This window comes from Hyperoodon ampullatus (assembly GCF_949752795.1).
Source record: "Hyperoodon ampullatus genome assembly, chromosome: 2".
Classification (NCBI taxonomy): domain Eukaryota; kingdom Metazoa; phylum Chordata; class Mammalia; order Artiodactyla; family Ziphiidae; genus Hyperoodon; species Hyperoodon ampullatus.
Window position 1 is genome coordinate 114,412,046 of NC_136915.1, and position 24,731 is coordinate 114,436,776.

The 24,731-nt window shown below is 38.5% G+C and overlaps 1 protein-coding gene across 2 annotated transcripts in view; it reads right to left on the reverse strand.

Annotated features, from left to right (window-relative positions):
* Positions 1-24,731, reverse strand: part of ASH1L (ASH1 like histone lysine methyltransferase) — a gene marked incomplete at both ends in the record, with an annotated part of 186,232 nt that overhangs the window by 38,024 nt on the left and 123,477 nt on the right. Inside the window, 3 exons of one of the 2 annotated variants that reach the window (XM_079698474.1) lie at positions 4,706-4,814; positions 4,928-4,973; positions 6,478-6,567. In XM_079698474.1, coding sequence (XP_079554600.1) covers positions 4,706-4,814; positions 4,928-4,973; positions 6,478-6,567 — 245 coding nt within the window. The remainder of the gene's footprint in view (positions 1-4,705; positions 4,815-4,927; positions 4,974-6,477; positions 6,568-24,731) is intronic. The other variant, XM_079698473.1, reaches the window with a different exon arrangement.

Here is a 24,731-nt window from a genome sequence, read left to right on the forward strand (position 1 = left end):
TTTTCTCCTCTCTACTTTCCATGGCATATTCATTGCTCCTCTTTTCTTCAGAAGGCTTATTCATTTTCATAGCTTTTAAAAATAATTAATTAATTTAGTTTTTGCTGCGTTCGGTCTTTGCTGCTGCTCTTCGTTGTGGTGCTTGGGCTTCTCATTGCAGTGGCTTCTCTTGTTGTGGAGCATGGGCTCTAGGTGCGCGAGCTTCAGTAATTGTGGCACATGGGCTCAGTACTGTGGCTCATGGGCTCTAGAGCGTAGGCTCAGTAGTTGTGGCACACAGGCTTGGTTGCTCCGGGCTCTAGAGCATAGGCTCAGTAGTTGTGGTGCACAGGCTTAGTTGCTCCACAGACTGTGGGATCTTCCTGGACCATGGCTCGAACCTGTGTCCCCTGCATTGGCAGGCGATTCTTAACCACTGAACCACCAGGGAAGTCCTATTCTGTTTCATTTGATAAATGACCAAGATAAGCCCTTTAACTGTATAAAAAGTAAAACATGTTTCTTCTATTCATTGTCTGGAAAACAAAACTATAAAGTTACCAAAATCTGAAAGTAGATGCTGCAAACTAAGATGGGAAGACTTCGATTTAGCAATGTAAATTGCTGTTACCTGTAGTCATAATGCCCTTGAAAAATTAGAGAATATTTCCCCCCTCTAAATATAGGTCATCTGATTGCTCTTTCTCTTACATGGTAAGATTTAAGATTAAACAATCATTGAGAAATGTACTAATGTGATTGACTTCACTAGCTATGGAGGTCAGACCATTCCTGTAAATGGAAATGTGTTTTCACTTAAATGAAATGAATTTTCCTACTATGAATCATGCTAGGTCAGGAAGGAGTAAGCCTTGGAGGCGGGGGAGAGGATCATTCCATCCCGACTTTTTAGGAGCAAGAATTTGAGGAACCAGGGTTCTTCTAGAGCAAAAGGTGAAGGCTCCTAGAGATTCTCATTGGTGGGCAAGTGGAAGTGAACTGCTCTCGACGAAGTATTATAGATAGACTCTACTAGGGAGTTAGACAGGGGCCCTGATGTTTAGTTTAGGGCCTGTGAACTCCGAAAGTAATCACCAATGGTGGCATAAGTCTCACCAGGTAATATACATTTATCTTCCCCTAAGTATTCAGTTTTGTTACACACCATGTCTGTCCTTTTGGAGAGCTGAAGGAGTGGGCTCTGTATGTGCTATGAGCAAATGGGTACAGCATTAAAAAATAGCTTGAAATGAATGACAAGACTCTGTTCTAGGGAAAGAGGAATGTTCTGGAGCAGCAATGGGTTTGATATGGATGGTGTACAGAAACAAATATCCACCAAGGAAGATCTGTAGTATTTATAAACAGTGTTGGTGATTCCTAGAAATTGTTTGGAAGAAAGGAGAACAAGTGTTTAAAGTCTTTATTTGAAGTAATTGTAAAACCCCATTATTTGTTTTAAAAATAGTCCTGGGACTTCCCTGGTGGTGCAGTGGTTAAGAATCCGCCTACCAATGCAGGGGACATGGGTTCGATTCCCTGGTCTGGGAAGATCCCACATGTCGTGGAGCAACTAAGCCCGTGCGCCACAATTACTGAGCCTGCACTCTAGAGCCCTCGAGCCACAACTACTGAGCCCACGTGCCACAACTACTGAAGCCCGTGAGCCTAGAGCCCGTGCTTCGCAACAAGAGAAGCCACTGCAATGAGAAGAACGCGCGCCGCAACGTAGTCCCGGCTCGGTGCAACTAGAGAAAATCCGCGCTCAGCAACGAAGACCCAATGCAACCAAAAATAAATAAAAATTAAAAAAATATAGTCCTGAATCAAGTGTTCCCTGGGCTACTTACAAGTAAGTACAATTCTACATATGAGTCTCGCATGGATGCGAAAGTGCATTCTGCCAATCCTTTAACTCCCCCACCCCCTTAAATATTTACAGAACTCTGAATACAAAGACAGGTAAGACAAAGCCACCCTTCATTTTAGATAGCTCCATTTAACTGAATCTTTATGAGGGTTACTTTTAAATATATAAGGAAGCACCCACTGAATAACATATTTGAATTTTTCTTAGTTATTTATACAGTAATCACATTCATTAGATGCATGATGATGTAGTGCTCATGTTCTCATGGCACAAAGTTGGCAACACTGTGTCTGAGTGTTTCTTTTTTATTTTTATTTTTTTGCCATACGCGGGCCTCTCACTGTTGTGGACTCTCCCGTTGCGGAGCACAGGCTCCAGACGTGCAGGCTCAGTGGCCATGGCTCACGGACCCAGCCACTCCGTGGCATGTGGGATCTTCCCGGACCGGGGCACAAACCCGTGTCCCCTGCATTGGCAGGCGGACTCAATCACTGCACCACCAGGGAAGCCCTATTTCTTATTTAGGGGTAAGTTTTGGGTTTTTTTGGAACAATGACAACATAATGGGAAGGATAAATGTGACACCCATACTAAATGATATAAGGCAACCAATGTTATTATGTAAAGGTAAAATTCAATTTTTAAGAGATTAAAAGACTATCAATACATATACAATAAGCAGTGTGGTACACTGGAAAGAACATGACTTTTGAATCAAACACATGTGGGTTCAAATTCTGTCTCTGTCACTTGTCTTATGTAATGTGGAGCAATTTACCATCCAAAATCTAGGTTCCTTCATCTGTACAATGTAAAACTACCACCTACCTCCTTGGACTATTGTGAGAAAGAGAGAAAATAAGCAATGAGGCAGCTATATTATAGTTAATTTCATAGACAATAAAATATACAAACAAGTGCAGAAATGTTAGCATCTAAAGAGATGCACATTTAAACAACTTTAAGGACATATGATACTCTAAAATATTAAACCAACAAAATACTAAAGCACTAGAAATAAAGTTAGATGTTAATAACTAAAGGCGGTGGGACTACGGGGAAATAAATATATTTATATATTGGTGGTGATACCAAAAATTAACTCAATATTTCAAGACAGCTATTGGATAGTATACAGTAAGAATTATATATATGTCCTTATAGTTTGTACAGGTATTTCTTCTTTTGAGAATACACTCTAAGGGTTAAAAACAAAAGGAATCTACACAAAGAGTTTCATAGTAGTGCCATTTTTAATAGCAAAACATTAAAAATAACTTGAATAACGAACAACTGAAGAAGGCAAACTGTGAAATACTAACCTAAAAAGGATGAGCTTTTGGATCACAATGATACATAAACGTGCATATATAAAATACTTGTGAGTGAAAAAAATCAGCTATCTATAACATCAAGCTATTACTACTATGTACAACTGTATGTATGTACAATGACAAGATGTGAATTTACAGTGATGTACGTAAGGGAGAATTCCCCAACTGGCACGCTAAAGCAGAAACGCTGATTCTCTCAGCCCGCAGGACAGCTGACTAGAGATAGAGACTGGGAAAGCAGCTGTCTTTTTCTAGGAAAGCTATCTAGAACAAGGAGCATTGATGGGAATTTCATTAATTCTTTTTTTGCTATAAATATGCTTATGTTACTAAAACCAACAAATTCTATCTCTACTCCTTTGTCTCAATTAGACATTTCCATTTTGAAATCTCAATGTCATTTAAAACTCGGTGGTCCCAAATCAAAATCATAATTTTTATCTCCAAACCAGTTAGATTCCACACTTTCTATCTCTGACAATAGCATAACCATCTCTCATTAGCATCACTGACTCAATCATCATGCGTATATCTGCTATATGCTAATGGTTTATCAACCTAGTTTCCCCCCCCGCCCAAATATATCATGGCATCTTTCTTCTCTTTCACTGCCATCATCCTACTTTTACTCCCTCATTATGGCTACCATATACTGAGATCTACGAAGGTTTCTAGAACTGTGCTTAATGAGTTGTAAACATTGTTTCATATAATCCTCACAAACCCCTCCATAAAGACGGTATTAATTTTATTAGAGGGGTTAAAGAACTTTCCTCAGGTCTCTTAAGTAGTAAGAGGATTTAAACCTGAGGACATAAGACTCAAGATCACATTGTTTTCTGTTACTCTATTTAGCCCATGTTATGGGCTGAATGTGTCCCCTCAAAACTCATAGTTGAAGCCCTAGCCTCCAGGGCAACAGTATTTGGAAGTAGGGTCTTTGGGAGTTAAATAGGTTTATATTAGGTCAGAAGGGTGAGAACCTCCTAATGGAATTGGTGCCCTTCTAAGAAGAGGAAGAGAGAGAGAAATCTCTCTCTCTCTCTACCATGAGCATGCACTGAGGAGAGGCCATGTGAGCACACAGGGAGAAGGCAGCTGTCTATAAGCTAGGAAGTGGGTCCTCATCAGACACTGAATCTGCTGGCAATTTGCCCTTGGACTTCACAGCTTCCAGAACTGTGAGAAATAAATTTCTGTTGTTTAAGTCTATGATACTTTGTTATAGAAGCCCAAGCAGACTGAGACAGCTCAACAATTAGGTTTTATATACTACCTTTGTGCAACTTCATGAGGGGAAATCAAAGAGCCTATTTAACCTTTCCCTCTAAATGAAGTGAGTTTTTTTTTCTGGACATGCCACATGGCTTGTGGGATCTTAGTCCCCCAACCAGGGATTGAACCTGGGCCCTCAGCAGTGAAAGCACAGAGTCCTAACCACTGGACCGCCAGGGAATTCTCCTAAATGAAGTATCTTACAGACCTTAAAGCCTGTGCTTACAGAATCAGTTTAGTACAGTACCTATTGAGGCAGTCATCCACACAGCCCTTTTTGGTGTCATCATCCGGTTTCTTACAGTTACAAGTGGTAGCCTCATAACCAGAAAGGGGTTTGACATCAACGTAGACATCTTGAGAGAAGACAGCAAAGAATAGTTTGTGAATACATAGGATAATTTTTTAAGTGCCAGGCTAAGAACACTGATTGTATGGAGGCAGAAAAAATAGCTCCCACGTTACTCACTTGAACGGATTTTTTTATATAGTGGGACATCTGGTTTCTTGTATAGCTAGAAGAAAAAACAGAAAAATCTTGATATAGCATTCAACTTCAAATGCCAGAAAACAGTATCAATCACTAAAAATAGAGGAAATTATCCATGTACTCTGCTCATATGGAAACATTTACAAGACTTTCTGGGTTGGATAATTTGAGGGAAACTTGGTGTGATCACTTTTCTACCCTGAAATAAAAGGTGACTTACTAGATCAGGGTTTAAGAGAGAACTAGATTCAATGGAAGCAATACCAAGTAGTTTAAAGAAAATGCATTTTTTGTTAGATGTTTCTTCAGCAAGTTATTAGATAGACTTAAATGAAAATCACACTGCAGATCAAAGCTTTTCATTTGGATAAATTAAGATTGTATTTGTCGCTATGAAAAGACTGGAAAACTTGCACAGGGCTTGTTTAGATGGCCTGCGTAGGTATATGAAATGAAAAATATGAGAACCCTGGCTTTTTCAGGGTGAGTGTTGTAGGGAAACACATTTCATGTTTTAATTAAGTCAATTAATTTAGTGAACAAAGGGGAGATGGCAGGCAGGATAATGGTGCTCTCATACTGCAATAAAGAATGCATTAGGAAGAAAATGTATTAGGTCAGTCGGTCAGTGTTTTGCCATAGAAGACAGTACCCCCCCACCAAAAAAAGGCAACTTGGTTTAAGCTAGAGTGTACTAATCTATAAGAAGAATCCCACCATCATCTTTCAGTCGGTATAGATTCAAAACACTATCTCCTTCATTGTTATGAACTCTCTGAGACAAATATCTAACATACTGATCCTCTTAGAATTCAAGAGAGGCCACCAGAGAAGAGAATGTAGATGGGAATGTTCATTGCTTTTGGCTTTCCAAAGTCAAACTTTGGTGGAATTGTGGCAAAACTCAGGAGCCTATTTACCTCATTTGCATGACGATTTCCCAATGGTTGTTCTCAATATGGATTCTGGGGGCTTTAGCTTAATATAAAAATAACTGGGGGAAACTTTTCAATTAGGTAAGCAAGAGAGAAAAACAGCACCTTCCCATTTTTAGTTCCCAATATATTTAAATATCTTTTAAAAGTACAAGAGTGTTAAATATTTTCCCTGTTTCCTTTGGTAGAAGACTCTCTTTTATATGTGAAAAATAAATTCCAAACTGATGGGAAGGAGCCAACAAAAATAAAGCCTGAAATTTCTTAGCGCTTCTGGCAGTACATCTAAATTCCCTTGAGACCTGCATCAAACAGGATTCTTACAACAGAATCTTTGCCACCAAAATAAAAGTCCAGAATAATAACAGGTTTCCTAAGGAAGCAGGAACTTAATGCTATTTTGAAATATGAGTAAAGGCAAAGAGGTCACATTAAATATGGATGCAAATTCATTTTTCTTAGTCTCTAACATTCACAGGGACACTTCTCTATACTTCCTAAGATGAGAGCATAACAAGGAGGCAGAGAAAAAGACCTGCACCCCCCTTTCCCGTTTACCACTTATGAATGAAACATGGTAAGATACGCTCATACCTGATTATGTTTCCACTGCCAAAGGATGTCATAGGGAAGCTGAAAATCAATTCGCTTTTGCCTTAGATATTTTCCTGAAACAAAAAAATACTATCAATTTCTATATCTAATTTATACAATGGGTCAAATAGCCACAAGATTTAATATGCACTGACTAAAAAAATAAAGATTTAATTTTTAATTTTATGAATTTTCCATCACTAATTTTTAAGCTCAGCTACTTTTTTCCACTGTGCACCATGTGGTATAAGCTAATGATGTTCTAACAGTAGCTTATATAAAACAACTAGCATAGCAAATTTACTACCAAAAATAGGTCATTATGAGGCAAACTAAATACTAAGAATTGTTCAATCATTAAAATTATTAACCAGAGCATCTGTCATCTATTCTCCTTCATTATGTACATAATCTAAGGTTGACTATAAAAAGAAGTATAAGAGTTTTCTAAAATAGGCAAACCTGAATTTAAATAACTCAAGAGTATTTACATGCAAATTTATGATCTGTTAACATTTTTTCCTACCTATTGAAATACTACTACTTTTTTTTTTTTTTTTTTGCAGTACGCGGGCCTCTCACTGTTGTGGCCTCTCCCGTTGCGGAGCACAGGCTCCGGACGCACAGGCTCAGCGGTCATGGCTCATGGGCCCAGCCGTTCCGCAGCATGTGGGATCTTCCCAGACCGGGGCACTAACCTGTGCCCCCTGCATTAGCAGGCGGACTCTCAACCACTGCGCCACCAGGGAAGCCCAAATACTACTACTTTTTAAAGCCAATTTTAGAGCCCTTTTCTACCTTAAAGAGGTCCTTTCAATTTCTTTACTCGGTATCTTTCTGTTCGTGAAGGACTATACTGCTCATTTCTTGCAGGACTTAGACTTTTCCTTGTTATCTGGATTTTTGCCCTATCATGGTCTCCAGACCAGCAGTTCTCAAAGTGTGCTCTGCTTACCCCAAGGGATCCGAGAGGTCAGAACTATTTTAATAACACTCTAAGATATTATATGCATTTTTGTTGTGCTGACATTTGTACTAATGGAGTAGAAGAATGGTGGGTAAAACTACAGTTTTAGCATGAATCAAGGCAAGTGGCACAAAACTGTACTAGAATGAAACTAGTAGAAATGAACTATGCCAGCATCACCTAAGAATGCTCTTGATAAAGTAGTAAAAATATTAAATCTTGACCCACAAACCAAAATCTTTATTCTGCATGACACAATGGAAGTATGCATAAAGCACTTCTGCTGCACACTGAGGTATGATGGTTATCTTAAGGTAATGCACTTGTGCAAATATTTGAATGGTGAGCTGAACTAGTTGCTTTTTTCATGGAACACCATTTTTACTTAAAGGAACTGACAGACAATGGTTATTCTAACCTAGGAACTGAAAGTAAGTCAAGTGAACTTGTTACTTCAAGAAACCCAATTGAAAATGTTTCCGATGACAAAATTTAAGTTTGAGTGAACACTGGAATTTTGGAAAACTTCTGTCCGTTAACTACCATGAGATTCTCAGTTTTTTAATACTTAAGTTTTTCTCATGAAATAAGTGGCAATTAACAAATGTGAATTGTTTTGGATACATATAGGAAATGGAAGAGCAATATAATACAGTGAATTAATATTTTTCAATGACCAATGCAGGAAGTGATAAAATCATACATGGGTAAAAAATCCATTTAAATTGCAAGAGAGACCAATGGATTTTAATACTCCATTGATTTCATACTCCAACACTGCAGTGTTAAGGAACTATTACATTTATTAATTTATTTTGCTGCAGTATCAAAGAATATCTACAATTATCTGAAATTATTAAAATCTTCCTTTTACAACTTTTTACCTATTTGAGGTCAGATTTCTTCATGTATTTAAACCAGAATAACATCACAACAGATAGAAGGCAAAAATAGATGCAGCTGTCCTATATTTAAGCCAGACATTAAGGAGATTCACAAAAACGTAAAATAAAGTCACATTTCTCATTAAAAAAATTTGGGGGGAAAGTTATTACCACATCCAAACTAAAATGAAAGCATAATAAACTTGCCCTCAAAAAAAGGGGGGGGTTATTTTTCATAAATATGTGATTTGTTACATCAAATGAGTTTATTCATTTGACAAATCTGATGATATAGCAGCATGGATTACAGGTATATCTAAGGGGAAATAACTTATGGAGGTAGGGTAATATAACAAGTTTCTGTCTGGGGTTACATCTGGTAGAAGACTGGAGTCCACCTGTTGATAGGGAACCAAAGCTGAATGTATAACTACAAAGTCTGTAATTAAAAAGTGTAGACAACTTAAAGGTTTATCAACAAGGAAGTAAACTTTGGTACATTTAAATAATGAATATGCAGCTATTAAAACGAAATGAGGTATATACTTACTCATATGAAAACATATTCTCCAAGTTGCAGAATAATATTATAGCAAGGGCTGATTTTTAAAAATACTTAAAAAACCCCCCATTAAATAGCTATATAGGGTGGGGGCTGTCTAGCAAAGGGCATGAGGGAACTTTCCGGGGTGATGATAGTGTTCTTGAGAAGGGTCTGGGTTACAAAGGTGTATGAAAATTTAAAAAAACTGAGCAAAAGTACATTTAAGATTTGTGCATTTTATTTTTTTAAAATTATATAACCTAACTAGCTATTGATGTTACTCTGAGAAGATTGATTGATTTATAATTTTAAAAATATATTTATTTTATTTTAGGCTGCGTTGGGTCTTCGTTGCTGCACGCGGGCCCTTCTCTGGTTGCGGCGAGCGGGGGCCACTCTTCGTTGAGGTGCACAGGCTTCTCACTGTGGTGGCTTCTCTTGTTGCGGAGCACAGACTCTAGGCGTGCGGGCTTCAGTAGTTGTGGATCACGGGCGCTAGAGTGCAGGTTCAATAGTTGTGGTGCACGGGCTTAGTAGCTCCGCGGCATGTGGGATCTTCCCGGACCAGAGCTCGAACCCGTGTTCCCTGCATTGGCAGGCGGATTCTTGTTTTTTTTACTCATATACATTTTTTACTGTAGACTTCTTTTTATGCTTCCATGAGATCTTAGGAACAGAATTTCTCATCATTTTAAAAAACTTTTCTTACTAGAAGAATTATACATGTTTGCTACAGAAAACAAGCAAATAACAGAGGACAAAAAAAGACTCTTAAGTCATCATGTTGCACCTATATTTTGTAATTTACTTTTTCCACTTAAATATCATAACGCACTTTTCATTCTAACAGATGCTCTCTTATATATAATGGTTACATGAAATAGATGTACCCATAATTTACTTTTTGGTACAATGTTTGCAGAGTTCACTATTACAAACAGCACTTTGATAAACATCTTTGTTGTTAAATGTCTATGGGCCAGTTTTCATTACCTTGTTAGGATAAATTCCAGAATTGCTGTGTTGTAGGGCACACAGATTTTAAAGATTTTTTGATACATACTGCCTTTTTGCAGAGTGTAGGGAATCTCGAATACAAGAAGATTCTTCTCAAACCATTGGAGAAGTTTTTCCTGGAAATAAATGAATTTTTCCTTTCTCGGCAATCTGCTTTACTGCTGTGCAGAATGTGTTCAGAGCAGTGTCTCCAACATCCTTGAATATCTCATTCTTTCCATAACAGATGCTTTTCTTCTGGATTGGATTAAGACTTCCTCAGTTGCAGATACTAATGTCTCTTGATTTTTTTCCCCATGCCTGATGGAAAGCAGGGGAAACTTTGGGAGAAGATCCAGTCACTGACTTTATTGAGGGATGAGTGTGATGCAGAAATAGAACAGCCAAATATGGCTGCTAGTGAAAGGAACGTTCCACCTATGATCCCTGTAAATTCAAGAGATGGTCAGGGTGGTTTTCCATTGTGCAAACTCTTCACTTGTTAGTTGTTTCCTCATTTTGCCATGGTGCTGGTCTTGGAGAGGGCAGGCAGATTCTTAACGACTGAGCCACCAGAGAAGCCCTATTTTAAAAATTATATAACCCAACTAGCTATTGATGTCACTCTGAGAAGACTGATTGATGGATTGATTGATGCATGCATGCATGCTGCATTGGGTCTTCATTGCTGTGCTCAAGCTTTCTCTAGTTGTGGTGAGCGGGAGCTACTCTTCGTTGCAGTGTGCGGGCTTCTCACTGCGGTGGCTTTTCTTGTTGTGGAGCACGGGCTCTAGGCGCATGGGCTTCTGTAGTTGTGGCTCGCGCGCTCTAGAGCACAGGCTCAGTAGTTGTGGCGCACGGGCTTAGTTGCTCCGTGGCATGTGGGATCTTCCTGGACCAGGGCTCGAACCTGTGTCTCCTGCACTGGCAGGTGGATTCTTAACCACTGAACCACTGGAGAAGCCCTGTGCATTTTACTGATGGTAAATTCACCTCAAAAGAAAAACCCTATAAGCAAATACTGAGATCTTGATTCTGATACGATGAAATATTTATGGGGGAAGTATATCAATGCCTACAATTTACTTTGCAGCATGTCCAAAAATAGGATGGGATAAAAGATGGATAAATATATGATAAATCAGTCAAATATTAATGAAAAAATCTAGGTAATGGAATATTTTGTGTTTAGTTTTTTCAAACTTCTGTATGCTGAAAAATTTCATAATAAAGTGTTGGAAAAAACTGGCTATATGTATATAGGAAAAAGTTTGAAAGGGTATATGCTAAACTATTATATTTCTGGGAAGGGGAACTTTATCTTTTAATTCACATCTTTCTTCATTAAAAGGAATATTTACGAGTATGTACTGTTTCTAACAACAATAAAATAAAAATAATTTTTAAAGAAGTCAAAATTGCTTCTCAGAAAACAGGACAAACCCCTTAATGTAAAGGGTTAACTCCTTTCTTAATGTGTTTTCTGTAGAGAAGAGGGTGTAAAAGAATGAAGGAGTAGAAAGTTTTGAATTTTTAAAAAGAATACTTTTCTTTCTCTTTCTAGGAAAGAAAGCATCCATTATCCACTTCAACTAACTTTAAAGACACACTTTTCCCCAATGCCCAGCATCTTGAGTTCTCCTACCAACGTCTCCACAGATGTTACGTTGCTTTTCCTGGCATTATTTGTATTTCTCCTCTCTAATCCATATATTAAGAGTTGGGGAAAAAAATGATGGGTCAGTCTTTCCTTTCCTCTAACATTTCTGAAACCAGACCTAGGTAATTCATTTTTAATAAGTGAGACTCACCTAAAGAGATTTCCTTGTCAAGTCCTGCTGGAGATGATACCTCAGAGGAACCTATTCAGGAGTTCCTCATTTGGAAAAATTATTCTTTGAGCTAATCCTCATTTTTACTTTTTAAAAAAATTAATTAATTTACTTATGGTTGTGTTGGGTCTTCGTTTCTGTGCGAGGGCTTTCTCTAGTTGCGGCAAGCGGGGGCCACTCTTCATCGTGGTGCACGGGCTTCTCACTATCGCGGCCTCCCGTTGCGGAGCACAGGCTCCAGACGCGCAGGCTCAGTAGTTGTGGCTCATAGGCCCAGTTGCTCCACGGCATGTGGGAATCTTCCCAGACCAGGGCTCGAACCCGTGTCTCCTGCATTGGCAGGCAAATTCTCAACCACTGCGCCACCAGGGAAGCCCTCCTCATTTTTTTTCTTTTTCTTTTTTTTTTTTTGTGGTACGCGGGCCTCTCACTGTTGTGGCCTCTCCTGTTGCGGAGCACAGGCTCCGGACGCGCAGGCTCAGCAGCCATGGCTCACGGGCCCAGCCGCTCTGCAGCATGTGGGATCTTCCCAGACCGGGGCACGAACCCGTGTCTCCTGCATTGGCAGGCAGACTCTCAATCACTGTGCCACCAGGGAAGTCCCCTCCTTGTTAAAATGGGGAAAAAAATCACTTTCTATCCATCTGAAAATTAGATGAAATCATATCTTTTGCAGTTTTTTTAATTGTGTGTTGGAGCCTTGAGATCTCAAATCCTGCCACTGGTCACTAGGAAAGGAGCAGAGAAATCCTTTACTTTTCCCTTTGAAATAAAACTGATTCTGTGGGCAAGAAAGTCATTTCAAGAGGCTACAGAAACTTGTGTTGACCTTGAAATCTAGAAGAGGAAGGTCCATGATGATTTTCTTTTACAGAATCAATCCTAATATGAAAAGGATATGAACAATAGGAGGAGGAACATCTCCACAAAAGCACTCCGTTGTTAATCAGGTAGCTAGGCAAAAGAGGAAACCAAAGGAGAGAGAGGTACTTAATAAAAAGGAGAAAGGTAATAATGGCTTTGCCTTTTTCCAAGATATCTTAAAATCTGACAAAAATGTGGCCTTTTTTGTTTTCCAAACAAGAATAAGGTGACTGACCTTCAGAAAAAGTTCAGCTTGTTTATATATAATCTGAGTACTGGGTTACAATATCACTCTACAAATAGGTAAGAATTATTTATTATGATTCCCATCCCCCCTTTGGAAGAATGTCAGCTCCACAGAGGCACAGATCTCTACCTATTTTGTTTACTGATGTATCCAAAGCATCTAGAAAATTGCCTAATCAAAGAGCAGGTATTAAATATTTTCTGAATGAATGAAAATATATATTCCATGGCATACTTTTTTAAAAAAATTTATTTATTTGGCTGCTTGGGGTCTTAGTTGCAGCAGCATGCGGGATCTCCGTTGTGGCATGTGGAATCTTTTGTTGTGGCACGTGGGCTCTTCGTAGCCGTGTGCGGGATTCTCTCTAGTTGTGGCGCGGGGGCTCCAGAGCACATGGGCTCTGTAGTTGCAGTATGCAGGCTCTCTACTTGTGGTGCCTGGGCTCTCTAGTTGTGGCTCGCGGGCTCAGTTGCCCCATGGCATGCGGGATCTTAGTTCCATGGCCAGGAATGGAACCTGCATTGGATTCTTAGCCACTGGACCACCAGGGAAGTCCCTACGGTATAAGTTTCGAGGTACTCCACTAGTTGTTCTCTTCTAACCCTACTAAGCAGTATCACCACCTTCCCCCAGTTTCTTGAATTCTGCTCTTCCTAGGCACAATTTCTCTCCTTTTTTTTTTTTTGGCTTGTTATGCTAATTAATTTTTCTCCAGTTTTACTGAGATATAATTGAGATATACCACTATCTAAGTTTAAGGTGTACAGCATAATGGTTTGAGTTACATATACTGTGAAATGATTGCAGCTATACATTTATTTAGCATCATCATCTCTTATAGATACAATCAAAAGAGAAAGCAAAAAAAAAGAAAAATTTTTTTTCTTGTGATGAGATCACTTAGAATTTACTTACTCTCTTAACAATTTCATATATATCATACAGCAGTGTTAACTATAGCTATGCTGTATATTATGTCCCTAGTATTTATTTATCTTGTAACTGGCAATTTGTACCTTTTGACCACTTACTCCCCTTCCCCTGATCCCTCTGGTAACCACACATAATCTGATCCCCTTTTCTATTACACACACACACACACACACACACGTGTGCAAAGATGTTTTTAGATTCCATATATAAGTGAGATCATACAATATTTGTCTTTCTCTTTCTGACTTATTTCTCTTAGCATAATGCCCTCAAGGTCCATCCATGTTGTTGCAAATTGCAGGATTTCCTCATTTGTTATTTTTTATGGCTGAATAATATTCCATTGTATTACTTTATCCATTCATCCCTTGATGGACACTTAGGTTGTTTTCATGTCTGGGCTGTTATAAATAATGCTGCTGTGAACATGGGTGTGCAGGTATCTTTTCGAGTTAGTGTTTTCATTTCCTTTGGGTATATTCCCAGAAGTGAAATTGCTGGATTATATGGTAGTTCTATTTTTAAATTAATTAATTAATTAATTTGGCTGCACTGGCATTTATTTAGTTGCGGCACTCGGGATCTCCACTGCCAGCGTGGGATCTTTGTTGAGGCATGTGGGATCTTTTAGGCGTGGCATGCAGGATCTTTAGTTGCAGCATGTGAACTCTTAGTTGCGGCATGTGGGATGTAGTTCCCTGACCAGGACCGAACCCGAGCCCCCTGCATTGGCAGCATGGAGTCTTAACCACTGAACCACCAGGAAGTCCCTGGTAGTTCTATTTTTAATTTTAATTTTTTTTTGCTGCATCGCGCAGCATACAGGATCTTAGTTCCGTGACCAGGGATTGAACCTGTGCCCCCTGCAGTGGAAGTGTGGATTATTTATTTATTTATTTTGGGGGGCTGTGTTGGGACTTAGGTGCAGCATGCGGGATCTTTCATTGCGGCACGTGGGCTTCTCTCTAGTTGTGGTGTGCAGGCTCCAGGGTGTGTGGGCTCTGTAGTTTGCGGCATGAAGGCTCTCTCGTTGAGGCGCGCGGGCTCAGTAGTCATGGAGCTTGGGCTTAGTTGCCCTTCAGCATGTGGGATCTTAGTTCCCTGACCAGGGATTGAACCTGCGTCCCCTGCATTGGAAGGTGGATTCTTTTACCACTGGACCACCAGGGAAGTCCTGGAAGTGTGGATTCTTAACCACTGGACTGCTGGGGAGGTCCCTATTTTTAATTTTTTGAGGATCCTCCATACTGTTTTCCAAAATGCCTGTACCAACACAATTTCTTAAACACAACCAGCTCCCTCACACTTTTATATTCTCATGTATCATTCTTCTCACTTAAAATTAAATCCTCTCCACCAAACTCTGTCCTTTGCCTCATTCTTAACCTTACCTAAAAATCTGTAATTTTAACATAGCTATTGTAAACAACCACATTCAACCCAGATTGCTAGAGCTGCTATCTCCAATATGGTAGTTAATGTAATTAAAATTATCCTTTGTTGTTTATATAGTTGGTGGTTTTCTCTATCCATGTAATAAAGATATTCTCCAATTTATCAAGTATGTAAGAAGGAATTAATATTCAGTATATATAAAGAACTAAGCTCAAGAACAAAAACCAAATGACTCAATTCAAAAATGGACAAGGACTTGGGAATTCCCAGGCAGTCCAGTTGATAGGACTTGGCATTTTCACTGTTGTGGACCTGGGTTCAATCTTGATTGGTGAACTAAGATCTTGCAAGCTGTGTGGTGCAGCCAAAAAAAAAAAAAAAAAGGCAATCTACAGATTCAATTCAATCCCTATCAAATTACCAATGGCCTTTTTCACAGAACTAGATCAAAAAAATCTTAAAATTTGTATGGAGACACAAAAGACCTCGAATACCATAGCAATCTTTTTTTTTTTAATTTATTTATTTTTGGCTGCATTGGGTCTTCGTTGCTGCACTTGGGCTTTCTTTAGTTGCAGCAAGCAGGGGCTACTCTTCATTGCGATGTGTGGGTTTTGCCATGGCTTCTCCTGTTGCAGAGCATGGGCTCTAGGCACGCGGGCTTCAGTAGTTGTGGCGCACGGGCTCCAGTAGTTGTGGCTCGCAGGCTCTAGAGCGCAGGCTCAGTAGTTGTGGCGCACGGGCTTAGTTGTTCCGTGACATGCAGTTCCCAAGCCAGGGCTCGAACCCGAGTCCCCTGCATTGGCAGGCGGATTCTTAACCACTGCGCCACCAAGGAAGCCCAGCCAAAGCAATCTTGAAAATGAAAAATGGAGCTGGAGGAACCAGGCTCCCTGACTTCAGACTATACTATAAAGCTACAGTAATCAAAACAGTACAGTACTGGCACAAAAACAGAAATATAGATCAATGGGATAGGATAGAAGGCCCAGAAATAACCCCACACATCTATGGTCAATTAATCTATGACAAAGGAGGCAAATGCAATGAAGAAAAGACAGTCTTTTCAATAAATGGTGCTAGGAAAACAAGACAGCTACATGTAAAAAAATGAAATTAGAACATTCTTTAACACCATACACAAAAGCTAACTCAAAATGGATTAAAGACCTAAATGTAAGACCGGATACTATACAACTCTTAGAGGAAAACATAGGCAGAATACTCTTTGACATAAATCACAGCAATATGTTTTTCTCTTTTTTAAAATTAATTTTTATTGGAGTATGGTTGCTTGCAATATATTTTTCGATCCATCTCCCAGAGTAATGGAAATAAAAACAAAAATAAACAAATGGGACCTAATTAAACTTAAAAGCTTTTGCACAGCAAAGGAAATCACAAACAAAACAAAAAGACAACCCACAGAACGGGAGAAAATATTCACAAATGATGCGAACAACAAGGGATTAGTGTCCAAAATTTACAAAGAGCACATGTGGCTCAATATCCAAAAAACAAACAACCCAATCAAAAAATGGGCAGAAGACCTAAACAGACATTTCTCCAAAGAAGACATACAGATGGCCAAGAGGCACATGAAAAGATGCTCAACATCGCTAATTCTGAGAGAAATGCAAATCAAGACTACAATGAGATATCACCTCACATGGTCAGAATGGCCATCATCAAAAAATCTACAAACAATAAATGCTGGAGAGGGCATGGAGAAAAGGGAACCCTCCCACACTGTTGGTGGGAATGTAAATTGGTATAGCCACTATGAAGAACAGTGTGGAGGTTCCTTAAGAAAACTAAAAATAGAGCTACCATATGATCCAGCAATCCCACTCCTGGGCATATATCTGGAGAAAAACATGGTTTGAAAGGATATATGCACCCCAATGTTCACTGAAGCACTGTTTACAATAGCTGACACATGAAAGCAACCTAAATGTCCATTGACAGATGAATGGATAAAGAAGATGTGGTACATATATATAATGGAATATTAGTCATTAAAAAGAATGAAATAATGTCACTTCCAGCAACACGGATGGACCTGGAGATTATCATACTAAGTGAAGCGAGTCAGACAGAGAAAGAAAAATATCATATGATATTGCTTACATGCAGAATCTAAAAAAAAGAAAAAACATACAAATGAACTTATTTACAAACCAGAAACAGACTCAAAAACTCAGAGAATAAACTTATGGTTACCAGGGGAGAAGCGTGGCGGGGAGGGATAGATTGGGAGTTTGGGATTGACACGTACACACGGCTATATTTAAAAGAGATAACCAAAAAGGACCTACTGTTAAAAAAAAAAAAAAAAAAGACAAGGACTTGAGTAGACATTTCAGTAAAGAAGATATACAAATGGCCAGTAAGTAAATAAAGAGATGCTCAACATCACTAATCAGTAGGAAAATGAAAATCAAAACCACAACAAGATACTGCTTCACACCTGTTAGGATGGCTATTACGGAAAAAAACAGAAAATGACATGTATTACCAAGGATGTGGAGAAACCGAACTCTTAAGATTTGCTGTAAAAATGTAAAATGTAAAATGGTATAGTCTATAGATGTACCATATGATAAAGCAATTACACTTCTGGGTACACACATAAAAGAACTGAAAGCGGGGGTCCTCAACAGAGAATTCTGTAAGCCAATGTTTATAGCAGTATTATTCACAATTGCAAAAAAGTGAAAACATTAGAAAATGTCCATTGACAGATGAATGGATAAACAAAATGTGTGCATATGTATACATACACACACACAAAGGAATACTATCCACCATTAAAAAGAAATGAAAATCTCATATATGCTGCAAAATGGAAGAACCTCATGTTAACATAAAGACATTATGTTAAGTGAAATCAGGAAGACACAAAAGGACAAATATTGTAAGATTTCGCCTATATGAGGTACCTATAATAGTCAAATCATAGAGCTAGAAAGAAGAACAGTGGTTATCAGAGGCTGGTGGAAGGGGAGAATAGGAAATTGTTATTTAATGGGTACAGAGTTTCAGTTTGGGATGATGAAAAAGTTCTAGAAATGCACAGGGGTGATGGTTGCTCAACTGCGTGAATGTACTTAGTGCCACTGAACCTTATACTTAAAAATGGTCAAATGCAAAATTTAAGTTATGTATATTTTACCTCAAGTTAAAGTTAATAATGTAATATACCAAAACCACTGTGTGCTTTAAAATGGGTGAAGTGTGCCTCAATAAGCTGTTAAAAAAAGAAGTACAACAGTGTTAAAATTTTTTGCTTCATCCATTAAACAATTACTTAGAAGGCTCAAAAGGAAAAGGAAAGCCTATTGTAAATGCCCATATTTTTGCTTACTGTATTCTTTCTGCATTCCTGATGTTCCAAGGTTCCTTCTTTTATTTCTTTCTGTTTAGAGAACTTCCTTTACCCATAGGATAGATTTGCCGGCAACAAACCTAAGAATCCTTTGCTTCTCTCAATTCCTGAAAGAAGGATATATTCATTGGGTATAGGATTCTGGTTTGACAGTTCTTCTTTCAGTACTTGAAAAATGTGCCACTTACATGAATTCAGACGTGAAATCCACTGTCATTTGATTTGTTTTGCCCCTATGGATATGGAGTCATTTCTCTCTCATTGTTTTAAAATTGTTTTGTCTTTAGTATGCTGAAGTTTGATCATGTGTCTCGACATGGATTTCTTTGACTATATATACCCTGTTCTGGGTTTGCTCATCTTCTTGAATCAGGTTTATGTCTTCTGCCAAATTTGGGAAGTTTTCAAGCCATCATTTACTCAAGTACTTTTTTTTTTATCTCTACCTTCTTTCTTTTCTCCTTCCAGGACACCAAGAACATAAATATTAGCTCTTTTGTCATGGTCCCATAGCCTCTTGTTTTTTTTTTTTTTTTTTTTTTTTTTTGCGGTACGCGGGCCTCTCACTGTTGTGGCCTCTCCCGTTGCGGAGCACAGGCTCCGGACGCGCAGGCTCAGCGGCCATGGCTCACGGGCCCAGCCGCTCCGCGGCATATGGGATCCTCCCAGACCGGGGCACGAACCCGTATCCCCTGCATCAGCAGGCGGACTCTCAACCACTGCGCCACCAGGGAGGCCCTCTTGTTTGTTTTTTTTAAAAAATGTCTATTTACTCTTTTGTTCAGATTGGGTAATACTTGTAACACTCCATCATCTAGTTCACTGATTCTTTCCTGTATATCTTTCATTCTGCTGTTGAGTCTATCCCCGAGCTTTTAATTTCAGCTACTGCATCTTTCAATTCTAAAAATTATATATGCTTTTCCTATTTTTCATTTCTTTGCCAAGGCTTTCTTTTTACGTTTTAAGCATGTTTCTAACTGCTTGTTGAAGTGTTTTTTAAAAATGATAACTGCTGTAAAATCTTTGTCAGATAATTCTAGTATCTTGGTGTTGGCATACATTGATGCCTTTTAAAATTCAGTTTGAGATCTCTCAGGTTCTTGGTATGACATATGATTTTCAATTCAAACCTAGACATTTTTGTATTATGTTATGAGATTTTGGGATTTTATACGTACCTCCTGCCCCTAAACATGCATAGCCTACCCCATTATCAACATCCTCCACCAGAGTTGTACATTTGTTAACAACTGAAGAACATATACTGACATATCATTATCACTCAAAGTCCATAGTTTACATTAGTATCTTAGTATTGCATATTCTATGGCTTTGGACAAATGTATAATGATATGTATTCACCATTACGGTATCATAATGAATAGTTTCATTGCCCTAAAAATCCTCTGTGCTCTGTAGATTCATCCTTCCTTCCCTCAAACCACTGGCAATCACTGATCTTATTAATGTCTCCACAGTTTTGCCTTCCAGAATGTCATTTAGTTGGAATCATACAGTATGCAGCCTTTTCAGATTGGCTTCTTTCATTCAGTACTATGAATTTAAAATTCTTCTATGTCTTTTCATGGCTTGATAGCTATTTCTTTTCAGTGCTGAATAATATTCCACTGTCTGGATGTACCACAGTTTATCCATTCACTTACTGAAAGATATCTTGGTTGCTTTCAAGTTTTGGCAATTATGAATAAAGCTGCTTTAAACATCTGTGTGCAGGTTACTGCACAGACTTAAGTTTTCAACTTCTTTGGGTAAATACCAAGGAGTTCAGTTGTTAGATTGTATGGCAGGAGTATGTTTAGTTTTTTAATACAATTGATTTTTATATACTGATTTTTTTTTGGTACTAGTTGTAGTAAATTTTTAGTGCATCTCTTTGGATTTTCTACATACACGATCATGTTATTTGCAAACAGAAACAGTTTTACTTTTTCCTTCCTGATTTTTATGACTTTTATTCATCTTTTTGCCTTATTGCACTGGTAGAACATCCAGAATAATGCTGAAAAGAAGTAAATAGAGTGAACATTTTTACCTTCTTTCCAATTTTAGAAGGAAGCATTCAATATCCTATCATTAAGTATGATCTGCTTTTTATTCAATATAACACTGAGGAAATTCCTTTCTAGTTTTAAGAGTTTATAATCAACTTTGTTCTGTAGTTGTTTTTTTCAACTAAAGTCTTTGTCATGTTTTCTATCAGGGTTACACTAAGCTTATGAAATGAATTGGGAATTGTTTCTCCCCTACTTTCACAAAGTGTTCGTGTTAAGACTGGTGTTATTTGTTTCTCAAATATATGTAAGAGTTCACAAGGGAAAACCGTTTAGTTCCAGATTTTTTTTTTTTTTTTTTTTGGCTGCATTGGGTGCTTGTTGCTGTGCTCTGGCTTTCTCTAGTTTGGAGAGTGGGGGCTACTCTTCCTTGCAGTGCGCGGGCTTCTCATTGCAGTGGCTTCTCCTGTTGCACAGCATGGGCTTTAGGCACACGGGCTTCAGTAGTTGTGGCATGCAGACTCAGGTGTTGTGGCTCACGGGCTCTAGAGTGCAGGCTCAGTAGTTGTGGTACGCAGGCTTAGCTGTTCCGCAGCATGTGAGATCTTCCTGGACCAGGGCTCGAACCTGTGTACCCTGCATTGGCAGGTGGATTCTTAACCACTGCGCCACCAGGGAAGCCCCAGTTCTGGAATTTTTCATGTGAAAGGATTTAGTAAGGAACTCAATTTCTTTAAACAATTATAGGATATTCAGATGTTTAATTTCATATATAAATTGTATTTTGTAAGGAATTTGCCCATTTCATATATTGTTAAACATACTGGCATAAAGTTATTTATATTATTAGCCTCTTAATGACTGTAGGACCATTAGTATGGATACTGGTAAATTGTGTTACCTCTTCCTTTGTCTTGATCAGTGCAGCGAGAAGCTATTAATTTTGTTGCTGTTTTCAAACCTTTGTTCCCGTTTTCAAACCTTTGTTCCCTTATTGTCTGTTTAATATTTTACTGATTTCTGTTGGTTATTATCTACCAGTTTTCTAGAAATAAGTGGGATGGCTTTACTCTTCTCACTGACGTTGAGTACAGTCAGTCCTCCATATCTGTGGGTTGTAAGCATATGTGGATTCAACCAAACTTGGATCAAAAATAAATTTTAAAAAATTCCAAAAAGCAAAACTTGAATTTGCCCAGTGCTGGTAACAATATACATAGCATTATAAGTAATCTAGAGATGATTAAAAGCCTACAGGAGGATGTGTGTAGGTTATATGCAAATACTACACCATTTTATATAAGGGACTTGAACATCCTTGGATTTTAATATCTGAAGAGGCTCCTGGAACCAATACCCCACGGATACAGAGGGACAACTTTACTTGGTCATAGTAAACCAAGGGGAGGGGGTATCCACTCTGTGTTAATTATTTCAAAATAAATATCATTTAATCCTCACAACTCAGGTTGGAAACAGTCTCAATATATAGGTGAAGATGCTGAGATGTAGAGTAGATAATTAACTTGTTCAAGATCACCTAGCTACAAGAGTGTGAAATGAAAAGAGGAGTCTCTTGTGTTTGATTCCAAGGTGTGTCGAGGGTCCCCAAGACCACCTTCAGGTCTGGTGACTCATAGGACTCAGCATATAGTCAGACTCATGGTTATACTTTAGTATAGCAAAAAGACACAAAGCAAAATCCATAAAGAGAAAAAATACATTGGGCAAAATCTGGAGGGAACCAGGCACAAGTTACAAAAGTTCTCTCCCAGTAGAGTCTTGCAAGATGCAATCTTTGGCAATGTACTGTGACAATACGTGTAAAATGTGGGCTATCAAGAGAGCTCATTAGAAACTCAGCACCCAAGGTTTTAATTGGTGGCTGGTCATTTAGGTACCCTCTGCCTAGGATGTACCAAAATTCCAGTCTCTTAGAATGAAACCAAGTATTCAGCAGAAACCATACAGTTTATACATGGTAGGCACAGTAAGACTCTCTTACCGTCTAGGGAAAGTTTTATAATAGAGGGAACTGTTTACTATTCAAGTTTCCAGATGTCAGCTAATGGCCAACCTTGTAAGCAGGACTTCCTAAGAATAGAAGTCTTAGGTCTGCTATTTTAATTCTTTCCTGCACATAAAGCCTATGTTCTTTCCACTGTATCAGGAAAAGCAGTCAAGATTTGGCCTAAGTCTGAATGACCTGTAGGGGCAAATGACAAAAGCTATGTTGAGAAGGATTCTGAATTCTTTTCTGAGCTCAGCAGAAAAGGGTATCACAATATATTTCACAACAACTGTCAGAGTAAAAAGAAGGAGGGCCTACATACTAAGTAATGGATTCTTGCTGACTTGATAGTCTACTGCAAAAACAGTTTCAATTCAGTAATTACCAGTTATTGAATGATTACTGTGTTAGGTACTGTGCTAAGTATTTTATATGCATTATTTTATTTAATATTCATACTACTTTCTATTTTACACTAAAGAATTTGAAGCCTTGAGATGTGTCAAGTTGCCCAGGGTCACCCAGCTAGTAATTGTTGGAGGTGGAATTTGACTCAAGGCCTAACTGATGCCAGAAGCCAAACGTGAAAGCCTATGTCTTCACTTTTTTAGCTCTCATACTCCCCAGAAGATTTTTGAAAAATGATGAATCCCCTTATGCATTTTTATTCTTTTTTTTTTTCCTTTGCGGTACACAGGCCTCTCACTGTTGTGGCCTCTCCCGTTGCGGAGCACAGGCTCCGGACGCGCAGGCTCAGCGGCCATGGCTCACGGGCCCAGCTGCTCCGCGGCGTGTGGTATCTTCCCGGACCGGGGCACGAACCCGCGTCCCCTGCATCGGCAGGCGGACTCTCAACCGCTGCATCACCAGGGAAGCCCTCCCTTATGCATTTTTAAATGTAAAGTTTAAACAGTTGCAAATGATGTAATATTTGGTTATAGCATTTAAAAATGATGAAACTGCATACCATAGGGATTTAATACTTATCACTATTCATTAAAAAAGGAATACTCCCTTCTTTAACATTTAGAAAATTAAATCATTTCTTTTTATCCTTGAACATTATTTCTATTTCACTTATTCTGGGGAATTTTATCTTAATATTATATGTTTTTTATGCTTGAAATTCTTTTATTGAACAATCTATCCTCCTACTCTACAAAAAAGTGTTTAAATTAACATTAAAAGTAGCTGTGAACATAAAGCTCAAAGCATTAAAATTTTTCTTTTGCATTGTATAATCACTGTAATTCTTATAAATATATGCCTGACCAAACCAACATAAATATACATTTTCAAAATTACAGCTTTACTTGGGCAAAATTCACATACCATAAAATTCAACTTTTTAAAATGTACTATTCAGTGGGTTTTAGTATATGGAGTGTGTAGCTATCACTACAGGATGGTTAATTTTATGTGTCAACTTGGCTGGGTCACAGTTGCCAGATATTTGGTTAAACATGATTCTAGATGTGTCTGTCTAAGTATTTTTTAGATGAGATTAACATGCAAATCAAAAGATTCCAAGGGAAGCAGATTATTCTCCATAATGTGGGTAGAATTCATCCTATCAGCTGAAGGCCTCAAAAGAATAAAGACTGACCTCCACAGAGTGAATTCTGTCAGTAGACTGCCTTCAGACTCCTTGAGCTGCAAGATCAACTTTTTCCTGGGTCTCCATGCTGCCAGCCTACCTTGCAGATTTTGGACTTGCTAGCCTGCACAACTGTGTAAGCCAAGTCCTTAAAATAAACCTTTCTCCCTATATATCTTATTGGTTGTTTCCTTGGAGACCTCTGACTAATATAATTAACATTATTTGGGAACATTTTCGTCATCCCCAAAAGAAACCCTGTACCCATTAGCAGTCACTCCACATTCTCCCCTACCCCCAGTCCCTGGAAACCATTCATCTACTTTGTGTTTCTATGTATTTGCCTATTCTGGACATTTCATATAAATGGAATCATAAAACACGTGGTGTTTTGTGACTGTCTTCTTTCACAAAGCATAATGTTTTCATGGTTCACCCATGTTGTCGCATGTCTCAGTATTAATTTCTTGTTATTGCCCAGTAACATTCCATTGTGCAGATATATCACATTTTGTTTACGCACGGCATGCGGGATTCCAGTTCCCTGACCAGGGATCATACACCCCCTCCCCCCGCCCCAA